Source organism: Pezoporus wallicus, unplaced genomic scaffold (genome assembly GCF_028554395.1).
Source record: "Pezoporus wallicus isolate ANWC-B61680 ecotype Strahan unplaced genomic scaffold, APGP_CSIRO_Pwel_v1 scaffold_2584, whole genome shotgun sequence".
Taxonomy (NCBI): Eukaryota; Metazoa; Chordata; class Aves; order Psittaciformes; family Psittacidae; genus Pezoporus; species Pezoporus wallicus.
Genome location: NW_026642851.1, coordinates 12,744,293 through 12,764,313, shown reverse-complemented (window position 1 = coordinate 12,764,313; position 20,021 = coordinate 12,744,293). Strand labels below are relative to the sequence as shown.

Genomic DNA, 20,021 nt, shown 5'->3' with positions numbered 1-20,021 from the left:
GTAACTGAGTGAAGAATTGCCAAGTGGGAAACCCAAATTTGCAAACTCAGTACTCTGGGCTGTACGCCAAGACTGTCTGGGCGCTGCAGAGGTGACACATTCAGTCTCCTCACAGGGATGTCAATGTGCCAACTGCATCCCTGGCACAGCATCTTCTCCTGGCAAACTTATGGAGAACTGCTACCAAGTCCAGAGGGAGATGCAAGCTGCTTCCTAATCTTCCTTGGCAGCAACTACGTTTTCAAGTTGTGACTGTACTTTCTCCTATTTACAAGAACTGTTGTTTGTGATACACAGTGGTCTCTGGTAGGATTTTGAAAAGTGCAAAAATGAAAATAGGACATTGGTTTCCAACTATGAACTATTAAAATTCAAAGTAATGTCACTTCCTGAAGAAAAAAAATGGTACAGATACTCATTTTCTGCAGCCCATATATCAGACGTTGCCACCAGTGTGGGAGAATCCAAATCCATTTGTTAGCTGCCAAGTGAAAGACATGATCCTTAGAATGTGAAAGTTGTAGGCCTGATCTCTAAAGCTTCCCCTTTACAAACTGTACTTCGTCTCACAGCTAAACTTCTTTTCTGTTAGTAATGTTTTAAAACAAAATTTTAAAAAAATGGAAAATATTTCAATCTTCCACAGGACTGCATGACCTATAGCTTGCAAAATCTATTAGAAGACAGCCTTTTAGTAACCAAATTGTGTTATTTGCAACTGCATAGCAGACAGAAAGAGACCCATAAATTATAAATCTGTCACTATAAGAGACAATGGAAAGGTGTGGGCAGGCTATTGCTATGAAGAAGGAAACCTAGGAGAACGATAGCACTTAATTTGAATAGGTTTTGCTGAATTTACTTAGCATAATAGCAACATTGGTACTTGCATGTTAATTTGTGTGTTTGGTTGTATACAGAATGCTTAGTAAGACCACAGAAGATTGTTTATCTTTAAGGTATACCAGGATAAAAATAGCGAGTTTAAATCTTTTGGGGTATTTTTTCTTCTCTATACATGAAGCAAATGAGCATGTAAAAATTTGCTTTTCATTTTTATTCACAATTTTTCATAGTCACAATTTTTTCATATAATTTAATAATTCAGAAATATGGATCTTCTTCATATTCGTTTGAAAATGTATCTGCTGTAGAGGCTTGAGCAATTACTGGTGCCTGCAACACTAGTGCAATAATGTCATCATGGGTAGAAGAGCAAAGGCTGTCACTCAGACACTGTGGTTTTATGGGCAGTTAATTACTTGGAGAAAGGTTGTCTTGTTAAAACTACTCAACATTCATTTTTTTCTAAAGTCTAAAGACTAGCAGCCTGCATCCCTGAGTACTTCCAATAGGTTTTGCAGGGAACCTACAACCAGTATTCTTAAGGATATTTCTAAAGCAAAGAAAAAAGCAAACCCCAATTCTGAGGTCTTTTCCTGAATTTCAAATCCTGTTTTACATGTATCATAAAGAAACTACAGAAAAAGGTCTACTTTTTTTAAATGAAGGCTACTTAAAAATATCTGTAAGATATCTCAGAAATCCACATTTCTGCTTTATATTTTCACCAATCTGAAATGGGGCATTGAAGCTAACTAGCTGAGCAATTGCTACTGGAAAAATCAAATGCATAAGAGGAAATGCAGTTAACACAATATTTCACATATGTTAATGCTTACAGTTCCATCAGTGTCAGCTTTATTTTCTACTTGATATACACCAAAGCTGGCACACAATTTTAACTGATGAGGTAATGTCATTTTTAATTTAAGGAGCCTTAAGCCATCTACTTTAACTAGTGATATCATCTTTGCAGTTGTCTCACGGGATTTCATGTAAACATAAGTAATGTGCCCTGGATGGTTTGGAGCAGAGTTGTTAAAAATGACATTGGTCATCATGAAGACATTTTTTTCCTTTGATCTCTTTAAAAATGTCAGACACGCTTTATTGTCCTGTCATTTTTAGCTCTTCCTCGTATATTAATATTCTCAGAACATTTCAGTGAGCATAACAGTAGATTAAAGGTCTAAACAAATTAATGGCAACATTTTAATGTCAGTCATAGCAGGATAATGAAAAGTAAATGAGATTGTCTGGCTAACAGCAACTTGTTAAATAAAATGGCAGCATGGCTGAGACACAAAGACACAGGGGCAGAGAAAAGTCTTCCGCTGTAGTCCAAAGAGGCCCAGAGCACAACCCAGGGTGCAAAAGCCACCACTTCTTAGAAGATTAAACTGATTCTACAGGTTGTGTTTCCTTCTCCTTCCTGTGATTTCACTGAGTGAAATTATCTGAAATGAAATGCAGCTTCTGCCTCTACATGACTTCATTCTGAAGTCTATTCTCCCAGCTGGCTCAGTACACCAAGCTGCTGGGCTCAGTACACCAAGCTGCTGGGCTCACCTCAGCCCTCTTAAACCAAGGCCCTACATCTTTGTGACAGGGCTGAGGAAACTTAACATGACTGTTGTTCCCAGGCAAACTTTCACTACCAATCATTATTGCATTATTATATGCTTTTCCTTATGAAGTCCTTAGGAATGAAGCAACTACCTAGGGGAGAATTTAGCCCAGCCTGTTCCGTAATCACATGCTGTACAAGTATGAATATTATAATATGCACTTCTTGATTCAAATACCTAAGCAAAGATGATTTGTAATGCAACAAGTTTTGTCTCAGAAAAACCAAGTGCTGTGACTGACGTGTGGATTTTGTGACTTACCCTAAACTATTTGTCCAGTTAACAAGGCAAATAACAGATTTTTCTACCGCTGCTCTGAAACATGGTGGAGTTTTGAACTAAATCTAATGTTTAGGGATTTATTTATTATTCTGTGAACATATGTTTGGAGGACAGCATATGGAAATCAAAGTATTGTTCATAAAGAGCTCCAGCCAAAAAGACATTTTTGAATTCATAAGAGAACTTCACAGTTTGAAAAGAATGCTATGCATTATGTATTGATAACAACACTACACAGACAAAGGAACACAATTTAGTAATACAGAATTGTGCTCATGAGATTTCCTCTTTTTTTTTTTTTGTTAATTGGTTACTTTAGCTGACATTGTCTGCAAGCATAATGGACACTATTCTTCCTAATAGTTCCATGTTGCCAGATGATGTCTACAGACATAATGTAGTCCATTTTAATTATTTCATTTTGCTTACATCTTTCAGCATAATGCATTTTCCAAGCAAGCTAGCATTTTTCTTGATTATCTATGTTGTGTTATGGTTTCTAAATTAATTAGGTCTCCTTCTTTCCTGGAAGTTAAAAGTTTCTTCCTTCCATTTATCTACCAGGTATGATTATGTTGAAGTGATTGATGGAGATAATGCTGAAGGACGCTTATGGGGAAAGTACTGTGGAAAAATTGCTCCCCCTCCTTTGGTGTCTTCAGGCCCATATCTTTTTATTAAATTTGTTTCCGACTATGAGACACATGGAGCAGGATTTTCCATCCGTTATGAAGTTTTCAAAAGAGGTGAGAATTCATTGTTATATAGCTCGTAACCTGTGATTTTTGCTTGCATAAGAAAGATCACCATAGTTCTTTGGAATGCTGGGAATGCACAAAAATGCTTAAAGGAAAAAATTGTATTACCTTATCATTCCAAGGTTGGGCATATATTCAATGGGTGCAAGTTATGAATCTAATGGGTGAGCTCCATCTGAAGATTGACTCCTCTGCGTGTAACATGATGATCTTCATCAGCTGTTAGTTTCAAACATCTTAAAACCATTAGCTTTCTTCTTCTTTTTTTTTTCTTTTTTCCTTTTTTTTTTGTTTGTGTGATAATTAATGTATGATTTACAATGTTACTGCCCTAACAGCACTGTAACCTTCTGAGTCCCTGACTTATTTTGGTTAGTGCTTTTCTCTGCATTCCCAAGAGATGGCTGTGGGCTCAGAAAGGAACAGAGTACACATGGGCAGCAGATGATGTTAGTGTTGCTTTCACAAATCACGTTTGGGAGGTAAAGGAGGGAAGGGGCTCACACTGTTCACAGACATGACCTGCTGGAAGCTTGTGCCAGGAGTTCAGTACCGGTGAGCACAGACAGCTGTTTGGGGCACATAGAAAGCCCAGAGAAGCAAACAGTCCAGGATTAACCAGACCTATAGCAGTCCCTCTTTGATAACTCTGAGTCAGTAGCTAGAAAGGCAGTAAGATCATTTCCCTATAGTTGGATGGAGTTAAAGAATTCATATATTATATGCCTGGACCAAAACTCATAATACATAAAAGACAGTAAGCTGAACTTTATTTAAAAAAAAATAATAATATTGACTTCAACAACGTTTAGCAGCTCAAAATCCCCATTTTCCAATGTATGCCACTTCCACACAGTGCCCCATTTTCAGAACCAATTCAAGTCCCTTTTGTGCACCTAAACCAGAGCCAAATTTCAACTGTGTTCAGCACACAGGCTTGGTGGAAGCTATATTGTTAATGAGGAAGCACAGTAGTGAAGTCTTTTTTTCTATGACATGCTATTGCTGCTTTGCAGAGTGCTAACTGGGGCCACAGACCTCTTGTTCACCATCTTCCCTGTCTGTAAATCCACTCTTGGCTCCCAGAAATTCTTTTGGTGACCTTCAGGGTCACATATTTTGAAAGACCTCAGCATCCAAATGACACCAAGCTTTCCTGAAAAAATATCTCTATTTACTTTGGTGTCTGTAGGAGGCTAAACTCTTGAAATTGTCTCCTGAAGTTTCTCAGTGCCTGTATATACAAGTACCATAGTACCATCTTTCATGAAGAACGAGGTTGAAACACAAGAATTGAAAGAATGACCCATGAAACAATATATTTTAGCAACAGCGCTTTTCAAGAAAAAAAAAAAAAAAAGCTTTTATTTGCTTCCTAATAGTGTAGAGCTTCAACTCAGAACTCTGACAGGAATGTTGTGTTTATTTCATTGTGTGGTCATTTGCATCTCTCAATGATACACATTAACCAAGTTAAGATAGCATTATGAATATGATTTTATACACACAGAAGCAAGGAAACTCAAAATTATGGCTCCCAGAGCAGCTTTAACTCCAGTTCATTCCACATAAACTGTATATTAATGCAGGGAAGTTATCACCAGGTATTGTGTGAGAAAATGCTGTGTACACAAAGGATAGAAGTTACAGTGGGAACACAGCCCTTTTTAACTTCTGAGTTAATGCATATATGCTATTCCAAATCTACATTTTAATATCTGTACCAAACAAAGCTGACCAGCTCACCCTGTTATGCAGGTGAACCTCAGTTGCTCACACCAGACCAATATGCTTCATTTTAGCATATTCACAACTTCGCTCATCATTTTCCAGGTACAAGAAGTATTAAAATGATCCTAAGGTACTATGGTGCTGAGCTGCATTCCAGCACACTGTATTTTCACCCATTATTCCTGTGAGAAGCATCCTTAGGGGTTTTGCTTTGGTTTTTGTTTTTGCTTTTGTTTAAAAACAGACCTGCATCATGCTATATGTGTCCTAAACTGAATTCAAAATCTGATGCTTAAAAAATCACATGCAATAGAAATGGTAAGGAGAGACTAACTGTTGTGGTTTAAACCCAGTCAGGCAATTCGTTCACTCACTTCCCCCCAGCCCAACCAAGCACCAGCTTGCACCAGCTTGCACCAGCTACCAAGAAGGAGAAACATGACTGCTGCTGCTGAACCCAGGACACTAGCATATGTAGTGACTGTAATAAATGAAGTATGGGCTTTAAGAGTAGGAGTTGCCTTTACTTCTTATCCAGCTCCTTAGCCAGAAAGACACTGAAGAAGCTGAGTTCCAGACTAAACCATGAAACCCATATTGCCCAAAGTTTAGCCCATCTGAACTGTTCACCATTTTGGCTTCAGCAGCCAGCCTGTCGTAGGATGTGGCCTATTCACTGGAAGAGGTTCTATATGGTTCACATTCAACATTATAAACTTTAGTCAACTAAATTTAGGGTGTAAACTAAAACAAAAGACAGTGTCAACCAAGAAAGCAAATTATTTTCTGGCTTAGTGACACCTACAGAGAGCAAATTAAATTATCACTAATGTCATCTCTTTCTTTGCTGTTTCACCTCCTCTCTCTCTTTCCTTCAGCTCTTATTTCCTCCTTTATTTCATAAACATGCAAACATGTAGTTTCTTCACCTCAGAAATATCTATTCTCTCGGGTTTCTGCTAGAACCTTTTCTACCAGTTTTCCTTGATGATTGCCCCATGTTGTTCCTTGTAGCCTCAGTGTTGATTTAATTCCTGGAACTTCTTCACAGTGTCAGTAAAGGGTCAAAATTGATAGAGAGCATTTTAGTGAGGCAGCTTTTCTGAAAACAGTTTTTGTTTCTTGCACCAGATTGACATGAACATGTTTAAAATAAAGCAAGCTGGTACTGTGATACCATGTGTGAGTGTAAGGAGCCTAATGATCATGCACTCACAGAGCCAGGATCTGGCTGTATTTAATAAAGCAATAATGATCCTGGCTTACATTTTATATTGCATCTTTTATTGGATTCCAAAAGGAGTACAGAGCACTTTATGCTATGAATGGCATAGCAAAGCTATTTTATCCTGGAACAGCAGCTACTGGTGGGAGTGAGGAGCAACATCCAGAGTATAACCCTCCCATACATGACAAGGAGACAAGGGAATGACAGGGAGAGAAGAGAAATATCTGACTAATGTGTAAGGGGGTGATTTAATTATAGGCAAAATGTAATTTCCCAAATTGGAATGGGTCAGGTTACATGAGCATTAATATCCACATCTTCCAAAATATGCCATGAACTGTGTGGAATATTGATGTGATAGCTCAAGCATTTCTTATCACTGGCTTGAGAAGGACAAAAATACCTGAACTGCGTAAATTCATTCAGACCTCTCGCTTGCATGCTGAATTTAGCTGGGAGGTGGCCAAATCGGGGGGGGGGATATGTTTGGCACATTCACAAGGAAGGCATCTTCTGTGGTGAAATAAGAGTATTCATATATGCAACAAGCCATACTGTTATCCTTCAATGATCTGTGTTAAGCATTGGAAATCCTGTAAGGCTCCTGACTACAGTCTCTCAGGATTCTGCACATCCTCATCCAAACTGAAACCTCATACTAACTTCTACTACAGCACAGACCTGCCTGTTGCAACAAAACTGTTGACTGTGTCCTTCCTCTAATTTATGTCCAAAGACCTTCATCTGAATCATAGAATCATAGAATAGTTAGGGTTGGAAAGAACCTTAAGATCATCTAGTTCCAACCCCCCTGCCATGGACAGGGACACCTCACACTAAACGATGTCACCCAAGGCTCTGTTCAACCTGGCCTTGAACACTGCCAGGGATGGAGCATTCACAACTTCCCTGGGCAACCTATTCCAGTGCCTCACCATCCTTACACCCTTCTATATATCCAATCTAAACTTCCCCTGTTTAAGTTTTAACCCGTTACCCCTTGTCCTGTCACTACAGTCCCTAACGAAGGGTCCCTCCCCAGCATCGCTATAGCCCCCCTTCAGACACTGGAAGGCTGCTATGAGGTCTCCATGCAGCCTTCTCTTCTCCAGGCTGAACAGCCCCAACTTTCTCAGCCTATCTTCATACGGGAGGTGCTCCAGTCCCCTGATCATCCTCGTGGCCCTTCTTCATTCTTGTTCCAACAGTTCCATGTCCTTTTTATGTTGAGGACACCAGAACTGCACACAATACTCCCAAGTGAGATCTCACAAGAGCAGAGTAGAGGGGCAGAATCACCTCCTTTGACCTGCTGGTCACACTCCTTTTGATGCAGCCCAGGATACAGTTGCCTTTCTGGGCTGCAAGCGCACACTGAAGCCAGCTCATGTTCATTTTCTCATCGACAAAGACCCCCAAGTCCTTCTCCGCAGGGCTGATCTGAATCTCTTCTCTGCCCAACCTGTAGCTGTGCCAGGGATTGCTCCGACCCAGGTGTAGGACCTTGCACTTGGCATGGGTAAACTTCATGAGGTTGGCATCAGCCCACCTCACAAGCATGTCAAGGTCCCTCTGGATGGCATTCCTTCCCTCCAGCCTATCAACCGAACCACACAGCTTGGTGTCATTGGCAAACTTGCTGAGGGCGCACTCAATCCCACTGTCCATGGCACCGACAAAGATGTTGAACAAGACCGGTCCCAACACCGATCCCTGAGGGACACCTCTCATTACTGGTCTCCAGCTGGACATTGAGCCATTGACCACAACTCTTTGCATGCGCCATCCAGCCAGTTCTTCATCCACCGAGTGGTCCATCCATCAAATTGATGTCTCTCCAATTTAGAGACAAGGATGTCATGCGGGGCAGTGTCAAACGCTTTGCACAAGTCCAGGTAGATGACATCAACTGCTCTACCCCTGTCCATCAGTTCCTTAGCCCCATCATAAAAGGCCACCAAATTGGTCAGGCAGGATTTCCCCTTAGTGAAGCCATGTTTTGGCTGTCACCAAGCACCTTCTTGTTTCTCATGTGCCTTAGCATGCCTTCCAGGAGAATCTGCTCCAAGATTTTGCCAGGCACAGAGGTGAGACTGACTGCTCTGTAATTCCCTGGGTCATTCATTTTCCTCTTCTTGAAAATTGGGGTTATATTTCCCTTTTTCCAGGCATTGGGAACTTCACCTGACTGCCATGATTTTTTAAATATAATGGACAGTGGCTTAGCAACTTCATTTGCCAGCTCCTTCAGGACCCGTGGATTGGTTTCATCAGATCCTATGGACTTGTGTATGATCTGAATGATGATGATCTGAATGATTTATGATGATCTGAATAATCCTACTCAAGCTCCCCAGGTCAGCTGCTATCCACCAATGCCCCAAATCCTGTAAATCACTTAAATCCATTAAATTTGGAGTGTCAAAAGTCAGAGGGGTTACCTGTGCTGACCTTGTGGGAGGATGTGTGGACAGTGCTTGCAGCTGACTTCTGAGCGCACCTGCAGATGTGGGATCCACAGAGAGGCTTCCTGAGGGACTTAAACAGAAGAGATATGCAATCTGTCAACAAGAGAAGGACTCCAGTTCTCGTCCCCTGTATTCTCAAAGGCAAATCTGGCCTTTTATACCCTTACATCTTTACTGCCACTTTCCTTTCCAAAAGCATTGTTTGGAGCATCCCATTATGCAATGGTGGGGACATCGGGGAAACCTGGTATGTCAACATTGACATTAGGTGACTTCTAGAAACACTGCCTGTGTGATTACACAGTTTATCATGCCTGCACTAACAGCAACATTTTACTGGTGCACCTGTGTCAACACCACTCAGAATGAGTCACTCACCCTTGGTTCATGTACGAATTACCTTCCACATTTAGTTTGTCAAGGAGGCATAGGTCACATCTGGCAGAGTTACTGAGTCAGTGCTCCAGGAATCTGAAACCACTACTCCCTCTACTGAATTCACTCACCTGCTTTTGTAAAAAGTTCTATTTCACCAATAAAAGGCTGTCAGCTGTAAGATTTAAAGATTTGAGCTTGAAGGGCCTGTAATTATTTCTCTAGGGCTCTGTCGAGATTTCTGCAGCTTACACTTTCATTGTTCCCACATGACTTTGTATTTGTCATAATTTTTTCTAGAGCTGGTACAAGTTTTCATATTGTTCCATACAAATTGAAAATTGGAGATCAGACAGTATATGTGAATTGTGCTTTAAAATCTGACTATCAATAATAGGAACAAGCTGGCTGAATGATTAATGCAGTGATTAAAATGAGGTGTTTCCTTGAAAAGCCACCTTTGCTGCTGGAGAGACAATACAACCTAATTTGTTCTCCAGTTAACTACTTTGCTTAGTAGCATAGTGTTAACCCAGGTGGTTTTGTTTTTTCTCTTGCAGGGCCTGAATGTTCCAGAAACTTTACTTCATCAAGTGGAGTGATAAAGTCCCCTGGATTCCCTGAAAAATATCCCAATAGCCTTGAATGCACTTACATTATCTTTGCACCAAAGATGTCAGAGATTATACTGGAATTTGAAAGCTTTGAGCTAGAACCTGATTCAAATACTCCAGGGGGAGCGTTCTGTCGCTATGACCGATTGGAAATCTGGGATGGATTCCCTGATGGTAAGAGAAAAATGGACTGTGATATGCATAACCATTATGCTGTATGGGCTGCAGAAGGCATGCGCTCATTTTTTTAAACGTCACTGTAGAGAGGTCCTTGCTTGATTTATGTGAAACGAGTTGAATTAAAGAGAAATGGGGAAAATGTTCTGTAAATTCATTCAGTAAAGCATATCACAGTGTGAGCAATTTTTTTTAGTGAAATATGTTAAATTTTGAACAGTTAGCTTGAGGGAAGCCTCTGTTTTTAGAGGGAATATGTAATGGACTTCCTACACTAAAATAAATTAAATATGAGGCCTCATAATGTGTCCCCTAACTTTCACAGCTAATACATGAGTATTGTCCAGAAATGTCCAACTTGCACAAATTGCACTTCAGGTACTAACCCTCCAAGCTGTGGAGGATCTGGGTTACAGACCAGCTGTCAAAGCAGAGAATTTCATTGCCAGAGAAAACATGGTGTCCATACAATTGAAATCATAGTGGATAAATAATTACCCAGGTCAGTAAACAGCCACTGAGTTATTCGTTCTGGCATTTTCAGTGATTGGGCACTGCAGGGTTCCTCCCTCATCGTGTTCTGTCTTCCAGCAGTATGAGCAAATCCAAAGGTTTTATCTTAAATAGATTAATTTATAATCTTTGGTTAGCCGGGCACATGTGTGAGGGTAGGTGTGTTGGGTACCCTTCTGGAGCTTACTTCTCTGCCACATCAGTAATTTTCCACTTAGGTGTTGAACACACTTGACCCTGTGCAAATACACTAGGTAAATAGCTGGATATCAGCTAAAACAGTAGCACCAGTGAGCCCCCCATTTCACCCTCTGCCCAATCTCATATCCCTGTTTTACACTGAGACTGATGAGCAAAACAGCTGCATGGTTTCTCTAGCAATGGTTTTCCCAGCAATGGGTCCACAAGGTCCATGTCCCCTGTAGGTAGGGCAGCCATGTACCAGTTCTCCAAGAACCTCAGCTCCATAGGCTGCGGCTCCAGCATAAAAGGGACTATTCCAGCTGAATGCCTAACCTTTAGGGTGAACAATACAAATTGTGGAAACAGCTATGTATCCAGCATCTGAAGAGGGCCTACAAGGATGCCAGAGGGAGACTTCTTCAGGGACTGTAGTGATAGGGCAAGGGGGAATGGGTTTAAGCTTAAACAGGGGAAGTTCAGGGTAGATATAAGGAAGAAGCTCTTTACTGTGCGGGTGGTGAGGCACTGGAACAGGTTGCCCAAAGAAGTGGTAAATGCTCCATCCTTAGCAGTATTCAAGGCCAGGTTGAACAGAGCCTTGGGTGAGATGGTCTAGCATGAGGCGTCCCTGCCCATGGCAGGGGGCCTGGAACTAGATCATCCTAAGGTCCTTTCCAACCCTAACCACTATGATTCTATGATTCTATGTAAACCTGATTGTGATGCCTTTTTCACTTGTTTCTATTTATGGCATAAGCTGATAAAGAGAAGCATCTTGAAGCTGGCTTTTTCTTCTTAATTTTGTAACTGGTAGCAAATTTCAACAACTGAAGATTTATGTTGTTTGTGTTGGGCACTAATTACAACTATTTCAATTTTCCACTGGTATGATAACCCATATTAATAGATATTTTCTTTGTTTTTATGAGCAGCAGTGGCAGTTTCTACAAACTGGTAATCCTACATTAATATTTCATTTAAATGAAAACATATAACTTAAGGAACATATTTTATTAACACAGTTAAACTTGCCTGTTTTCCTACATAAATCCCCGATATAATTTTAATTAAAGCTTTTACTGATGCTGCAGTAAATAGGTATGTGCTTTTTAACTTATATCTGGTTTTCTTTTTGGTTTATGTTCAATGGGTTTATCACAGCTCTTTTCAATCCATTCCAATAAACAATGAAGAAAGAGCCATAACAGTAGCTGAAAGACTATTTTGTATTTAATGCCTCAGTTAGGAAAACAGTATTGTAACATTGCAATAATGATGTCTGGAGCATTTAATAATAGGTTTATTTGTATATAGGCCAAATCTGTCCAAGCTGAATTCCTGTAGAACTTCCATTTAATCTGACATGTGAAAAGATGATCCAGTCAATCAATTTATGGATAATATTACCAAAAAGACATGCATTCTTTTTAGTGTCAGAGGGTTTCAAAGCCGTAATTTCCTGGTTCAAGATAGTGACTGAGCCATACTGGAGAGCAATTAACAACAGGCATTATCAGCCTTCCAATTCCCTCACAAACTGTCTAAACCCAAAATGATGCTGACTTGCAATAAGAGTGTTTATATGTTTGTAAATATTCAACTGAATTTGTAGACTAGAAATAAATGTTCCCTTAGTTACAAACTGTTGGAGGTTGTGGCAGTTGTTGGGAAATGTTTGCTGCGTCATTTCATGTAGGACAATCCTTAACCAGCAGTCAGACTCTCTTGTTTAACACTACATAGGCAGAAAGAATGTGATTGCTCCTCTTTTAACTGCATCACAGAACGAGTGGGAATTCTTCTGTCTGACAGGGAGAGCTATTTCAGCTGAAGAACAAAACTGACACAGGAAACCACTGATATGACCCAGCCATAAACTGAAGACAGGAATTAAAAAATGTCCAGATATCAGAAAGAGAGTATCTAGATAATCAGGGGAGGACAGAGGGGGGAAGGAGAAAGGAAGGCAAAATAAATCTAATTTGCATGCACATGGAAGTAGTAAATTTCTGAAAATATTAGACAGTAATGATTACCTTTGATGAAAGGAGGCTCACCCAGGGTGTCTTTCAGCAGTTTGTCCATTTCCCATTGGTCTGTGAAAAAATATTCTGAAGCTGTATGCACACTACTAAATAAAACAGGTCCAAGGCATGGTTGTATGTACTTCTTAATTGCTGGCATACTCTCATGCATTGTTTTAGCCTATATCAGTTTTCATTTTCTCAAGCAATTCCTAAGGACAGTTTGGAGGACAGCAAAAGCCAGAGGTCATTCCCAACAGGCACTTTGGACACAGGCATATTCAGATGGAAGAGCTCTTTGGGAGTGAGATGTGTCACACCATTAGTTTGGTCCCAAGAACAGCCCTGGCTACTGTCTGCAAGTCCAGAGGGTGGCCCCTGGCCTGCTCTATTTAGTGATGTAGGAAGCTATTTTGCTTTGTTATACTGCATTGCTATTTATATGCCCAGTTGTGCTAGAGGTTAAAGCCACCATTGCACTACAGTGATATAAACATGAGGTAGAATGAGTTTTTAAATGTTTGGAAAAAATGTATATCCCTCAGTTCAAATACCCTCCTCCACAGCAATACAGCTGTGATTTGCTAGGATGATGGCAGTATTTTAATAGGACACAGAAAACAGTTTGATGGAAAACAGTTGTGGCTGCAACCAGGGCAGAATTAGTTGGACAGCCCTCTGAACATGTTGCTTTCACCCAGCTCTGGAAACCAGGCATCAATATTTGAGCTAGGCGCTGTCAGTCCCTCTGTTCTCAGCAGAGAACAGCACCCCACTCTGATCTGTCTCAGACATTTAAGGTGCAGTTAATGGAGCTCTGGAGGTTCTTATCTCATTGACTGTGCTGGGAGCTATGAATCACTAACTCAAACATAAACTTTAGATACCTAAGTTAGAGCAGATGAAACCCAACATAAGTGGAAAATGTTTTCACTGTAGGATTTTATCAGCTACAGTGAATAGATAGGCAGGAAATGAATTTGCTGGTTTCTACATTTGTGGTTTTTTTTCCCTTCCTTTTCCCAAAAAGGAAAAAACAAACAAACAAAAAAAGGCAAAATGTCCTCTTAAACAGATTTTCACAACAGTGTTTAAAAGGATATGTCAAAATCAGTATGTTTCCATTTACATTTTGCTTCTATGTAATTGCCATTTTTCTGATTTAAAACAATTTTCTGTTAGACAATTTGACAGCAACTGTAGCAGCCATTCACAAAGATGTTAATCCTGAAATGTTCTGTCACAGTAGCGGAGTCCTCAGCCTACCTGGTTGTCCTTTTAGTGGATTGACTCTGGCAAGTGCTGAGTACTTGCGTCTTGATTCTGCAAACCATGCTCTTATCTTTAAAGCATGTGAACAGTTAGATTGACTTTAAAAGGAATTCACCAAGGACACATTCACGTCTGAAGTTAAACACTGGTTTAAGTGTTTTGCTGGTTCAGGAGGGGAATGGTAGGCATTTAGGAATGCCTCAAACCTGGCATTTTGTTTCTGCATCACTGTATGTCAAGAGCACCCTTCAGCTTCTTCTCTTGAGCAAAGCAGTAAGTGAAACAAACCCTTTTGGAAAATATTTGGAAGCTACAGGTGCACGCTGCAAATATGGTACAGAAAAGGGACTATGGTTTGATGGACATAAGAGGAGTTAGAGCACAAAAGTGAGTAGATCACAGAATAGAAATGTGTGATTTTGCGTGAGTAAACTAGACAACAAAAATATCTTTACCTAAGGCACAAATGTACCTCAGCCAGCCTCAGCTGAGAGCAGTCCATTAATGACTTTGAAGAAAAATAACCCACTCAAAATGAGGTCTAGCTTAAGTGATGAATTGCACATATTCATCATGCAACTCTCTTTGAAGCTCTATAGACTGTCTACTAGGGCTCAAAAGTAATTTAAAGACATTCACATATGGTTTGAGAACCACAGGCTAAGCATTGCTGCTTCAGTCAATACCACAAGAGCTTCCACTGAATTACAGAGCACTACAGAACGCTTTAGTTCAGCCATTAACATCAGTGCAAATGAAGGTTGTTATCAGTCTAAGTGCGTTTCTCCTCCATTGTGGTTGCTTTCTGCACTCTTGTGAGAAGCTATTAAGATACAAGAGTACACACAGTCTCAGTGTAGGTGACTACTGGACTGTGATGATGGGATTCATTTTTCAGCTCTTTTCTCTTTAGCTTTCTAAATTGTGTTCAAATGTTTTGTCAATAACAGTCATACTGCTGTGAAAATGCTGTCCACAGCGCACCAGCATACTTTTAAAGGCCAGCTTTAAAAATCAGTAAAATGGCTAGTTAACGTAACATTCGTTTTTAGAAGTCTGGTTACCATTTTTTCTTTCTTGTATTTTGTTGGTTTGGGTCTTTTTCACTGAATTCTAAAAGCTGAGATTGCAGCTGGATAAGCAAATGTGTATTTCAATGAGTCTCAAAATTTTCTGGCATGTATAATCTTTGTACAGTAGAAAGGAGTTAGTAAGGATAAGTTTTCTGTTTAATCTTAAACCACCAGCCATATTCTATATGTTCCAAACTCAGTTCTGTAAGCCATCAAACATACATGTTAAAAATAACGAAGGATTCACTCAAGTTCTGGAATTAGATTCTTTGTTTTGGGAAAAACTTTCAAAACAGGTTTCTTTGCTGTCCCTCTATCTTTTAACCTGAAAATTACTCAGTTTTCAACTATATCATACTATGCTAGTGGAAAGAGGAGCCAAGGTCCCAGAAACATCTACAGCATGGCCAGTCAAATGAAGTAGCTGGCTAACCAAAATGTCATTGTTCTAAGGGTAACTTAGAAGCATCCTTGGGTGAGGACATCTCCAAGTGACTCTCATTTGAAGTAAGCCTTCATGATTTATCCTGACAAAGCAAGATGTTGGCCTACAGGTAGAGGCTGCAAAGAGCTTTCTGGCCCAATGACTTTTCAGCACGTCATGCCCTAAAATTCCCATTTGGGAATGTAAAAAATCTATTTAAAAAAAGAAAAAAGCAGTGGCATAACCTACCTAAGCAGACAGCAGTATCATCCCCCAAATGATTGCTCAGATGGTGTTCCCCACATAGCGTTTATTTGATGTGGTGATACCCAAAACATTTGATAATTTATTGTCATTCAACTGTTTTCAAGACTTGAATGGAAAAAAGAACTGTGTGTAAGAAGAATGAGAATCTCTATTTCATCTGTTTCTGCTCAGATCAATATTGTATTAGCTCCGTAGTCTAAGGTTTACATGTGCAAAAAAAATTCAATAGCACTTTGTGTCATATTCTAGATGATTTTTGCTTTTGCATTTATAGCTAGCAAAGGGAATAGTCCTGTGACAGCAGGGCCAATCTGCAGACTGAAATGCAGAATCAATAAATATGTCTTAAAAATTATAAACCAGTGAGTCATGGGGGATGTTAAAGCCTGTCTGCTTTAAACAAAGTTCTCTACTGTGTCGTTTCAAAGAGGCTTCCCTACAGGAAATGGGAGGAGGGAGGCTCAGAATGCCATAACATGGTGGCCTTATCCTCCTCATTTTCTTGCAGTTCAGAGCAACTTTGGAAGCTATAATATTGAAAGCTATCACAGGAATGAGCAAGATCAGAGTTGTTTGCACATAGAAAAGGCAAAAGACAAATGCAGCAATTGGAGCGGGGGCAGTATTTTGTGTTTTTAGGAAGCCACTAATGGCAACAGTCTAAAACAACTTACTCTAAATAACAAAACTGTAAACCTTTAATGATTTCTAGGACAAGGAAGAAGTTGAGTAATATCCTCTATGGTGTGTTTCATTCTGTCAATAGTGCACTGACCAAGCCTCGTGAAAAGGGGCTGAACTGTCAGGTATTCTGAATGCCATGGGATTGCCAAGGCAACTGAAGACTTTACTATGGCCAGAATAGGGATAGAAAAGCACATACTGGCAGCAAGAGCTATAACATCTGAGTTCCTTCTTTCTGGCAGCTCTTTACAGAAATGTGCAGCAGGGCTTTACAGAAATGTGTAGCTTACATAATAAAGTTATTCCAAGCTGGAACTGTTTTAGTTGCTGAAAAATGCCAGTAAATGACTACAATATTACGTTAGCTGGGGATTTTATTTGAATGGAGAATAATTAGGAAATATAAATATTTTACATTTTACATTTTAAAATGAAAGTGAAATGGACTTCCTAGAGAAAAGACAAGGTGTCAATTTAAGCCTGGAAAGCCAATGGTGTAAGCATTAGAATGATGCCTTATGATTATTTTCATGATTGACTCCATGGATGGGTTTTATCATTATCTTTTATATTGTTTGCAAGTACAGATGTACCACTATTCAACAGCCTAGGGACCTATCTGTAGGGAATGCTCAAGTGCTTGAAGGCCACATATGTCAGTACTGAATTGAGTAGCTTGATTAAGGAAAAAGATTATCCCACTGCACAGGAAATCCAGAAAAATAGCAGGAACTGGTTCTTGCATTATTAGCACTGAGAAAGATCATGCATGTGTGTATATATATGCATGTCTGCTGTAACATGGAGATATACTTAAGAAATCCTTGATCTTTTGAAAGGATTAAGATTTTTCTCTTGAATTATTTACAGTATTCTTTAATATTGAGCATATGGGCAAAAGATTTATATGGGTGTGCTGAAAGCCTAAATAGGAGGGGATAAGGAGTTATTAGTTATATCCTCAATATGAGTGCAAATGTGTTTTTCTAAATTCACTATAAAATTAACAGATTATCTGCAGAATTGAGCATAAAAACCTGTTAAGTGCTGTTTGAAATCCTATTCCCAGAGCATGTTGTAGAACGGTGGGCAAATCAGGCCATTCAGATGTCCTTGTCATAAATAGGTGCTTCAATCACACTTTGGAAAATGTAATTTTGTGCATCGTTGCCCTTTCTGTATACTTTAAAGGATCCTTTTTGAAATCCTAGTTCTTTATATTTTCAGAGGTTTATGGAGTGCTATCTGGAACATTTTAGAAGGGTAGGGTAAGCAATTACTAGGGTAGGCTAAGCAATTTATTGTTCACTGCTAAGTTATCGATGAAATTGTGATTTTGAACTGTTGCAGAGGTTCACTATTTCCTGCTGAGGGTTCTTTTTAGGAGGTTATTGCAGTAGCATCTATTGTTGTACCAGAACTGGTAGTTTAGTATTATATCCTGTCTTTTTGCAGTTGGCCCACACATAGGGCGTTATTGTGGGCAGAACAACCCAGGACGTGTCCGGTCTTCAACAGGGATTCTTTCAATGGTATTTTACACTGACAGTGCAATAGCGAAAGAAGGATTTTCAGCAAACTACAGCGTGTCACAGAGCAGTGTATCAGAAGGTCAGTATTTATCTATCCCGCAGAGTGTCTTGGAAAATATTCTTTGTTATGTCTTCTTGCACTCCAGGTGTTGCATAAAACTTTAAAGAGACCTTAAATAAATAAGATGGTGGGGAAGATTTGCTTCTGTTTTTTCTTTTTTCTTTTCTTTTTTTTTTTTCTTTTAAAGAACAGCAGCCCTTTGAAAAGCAGTGCAAGAAGCAGAATTCTCCTCAATTTGATTCCACAGTATTGCCAGGAAGTCAGGATAATTATTGTGACAAACTGTGCTGACCAAGGAAACACAGGAATGCAGAGCAATTGAACACTCACATTAAAACAATGAAACATGAACAATGAATGTACTATCCAAGCCTCCTTTTATTACATAGAATAAGCTTTGATGATTGATTTCTTGAATAAACAGAACCCTTTTTATATATGTGCTCTTGTTAAACCATTTCATAAGCTATCTAAGCTTTGTTCTGTCTCATATTTTTTTCCCAGCTGCCCTATTTTCATGCTTACCTTTTGGACAGAGAATGCAGGGAAATAATGGGCTGTGTTAAACCGTGTCCTTGCAGATTTCCTTGCTTTGCTTGATGATAAAGTACACACTTTAAATCAAACTCTAGCTCTTTTCTCCAATTTACTGAGTTTTGAACAGATCCACCCAGATTGGATGTACTTGTTTAGTCAAAGAAGGAAGAAAAATAAAATTAGTAAACTGAAATTATCATCACCATTACTCTGCCCCTCTGCCTCCTTAATAGCTTTCCCATACATGCATAGCCAGGAAGAAGGAACAGGAAATACCCTGCCTCTGTTGATGTGAAGCATCCTCCATCCTCCATCTCCCTCGGATTGTACCTCCAGCTAGTTTGGCTTCTCCTTATATATATAGAGGATGCTCCTACCCCTCCTAGCACAGACCACTTGGTCCCCCACAGTCATCCTGCTGTAGAAGAAACATCACACTGGAGCCACAATTAACCTCTGCTATGCTGGGATGCCTTCAGCTCTTAAACACAGTACAACAGAACGCGAGAAGTTAGTATGTGTGAAAACCCTTTTGGATGACAAGAGGAAACAATTTCTGTGACACAGACTTATACAGAGGAATGATTCCTCCCAATTTCAGCCACATTTGCTCTTTGTGTTGTCAATACAGAGAGGGTCACCTCCAGAGGACAACTCAGCCTACTTGTCACAAAGATGTGAGGAGTCCCCAGGAGGTACTTGTCCCTCTCAGTGGACTACAGGAAAGTATACATGTCTAGAACAAAACTAGACACCTACTTTTAAGATATTTTAATATGACTCCCAGTTACCATGTCTTGCATTCTTTATAGTGGCTTATAGCTCTCCTGATCCCAAGCAGAGGTTAATTTATTTTGAGTCTTGCTCTTACATAATTCATCTTCAGTACTTTACCCAAGGCCCCTAATACATTGAAGCAGCACAGAAATGTTGGAAAGGTGGTACGACATGGGAAATGCAGCTTGGTAGCAAGTTTAATAATTCAGTTATGGTGTACCCTAACTACTATTCTTATAAAGTACCCTGATAGTGTTTCTGATTAGAAGTTTTTGGATCCCACATAAAATATTTAAACAATTTTTTCAGAATATTTTAATTTTCATTGAAAAATCAGAATTTTCCTTATTAAAAGCTCATTTTTCCAGCTCAGGGATTTTGAAACCTTTTCAAACCACTCATCCCTCTGTTAGAGATGAATCAGCTTCAGAAAAGATGTGATAAAAAGGAGTGTGTACTCCACTTCACACACTGGTATTTTACCTTGAACTGCTAATAAAGGAATGGATTACATTTACATATTATGAAGTCACTAAAAAGAAGTGTAGGCACTTGTTATTTTCTCCTGTG

General features: G+C 39.5%; 1 protein-coding gene across 4 annotated transcripts in view; it reads left to right on the top strand.

Annotated features, from left to right (window-relative positions):
- The window catches only part of NRP1 (neuropilin 1), a 117,559-nt gene that overhangs the window by 44,145 nt on the left and 53,393 nt on the right, over positions 1 to 20,021 (top strand). For all 4 annotated transcript variants that reach the window (XM_057432772.1, XM_057432773.1, XM_057432771.1 and 1 more), the window contains exons 4-6: positions 3,318 to 3,499; positions 9,874 to 10,101; positions 18,000 to 18,155. In XM_057432772.1, the coding sequence (XP_057288755.1) occupies positions 3,318 to 3,499; positions 9,874 to 10,101; positions 18,000 to 18,155 (566 nt within the window). The remainder of the gene's footprint in view (positions 1 to 3,317; positions 3,500 to 9,873; positions 10,102 to 17,999; positions 18,156 to 20,021) is intronic.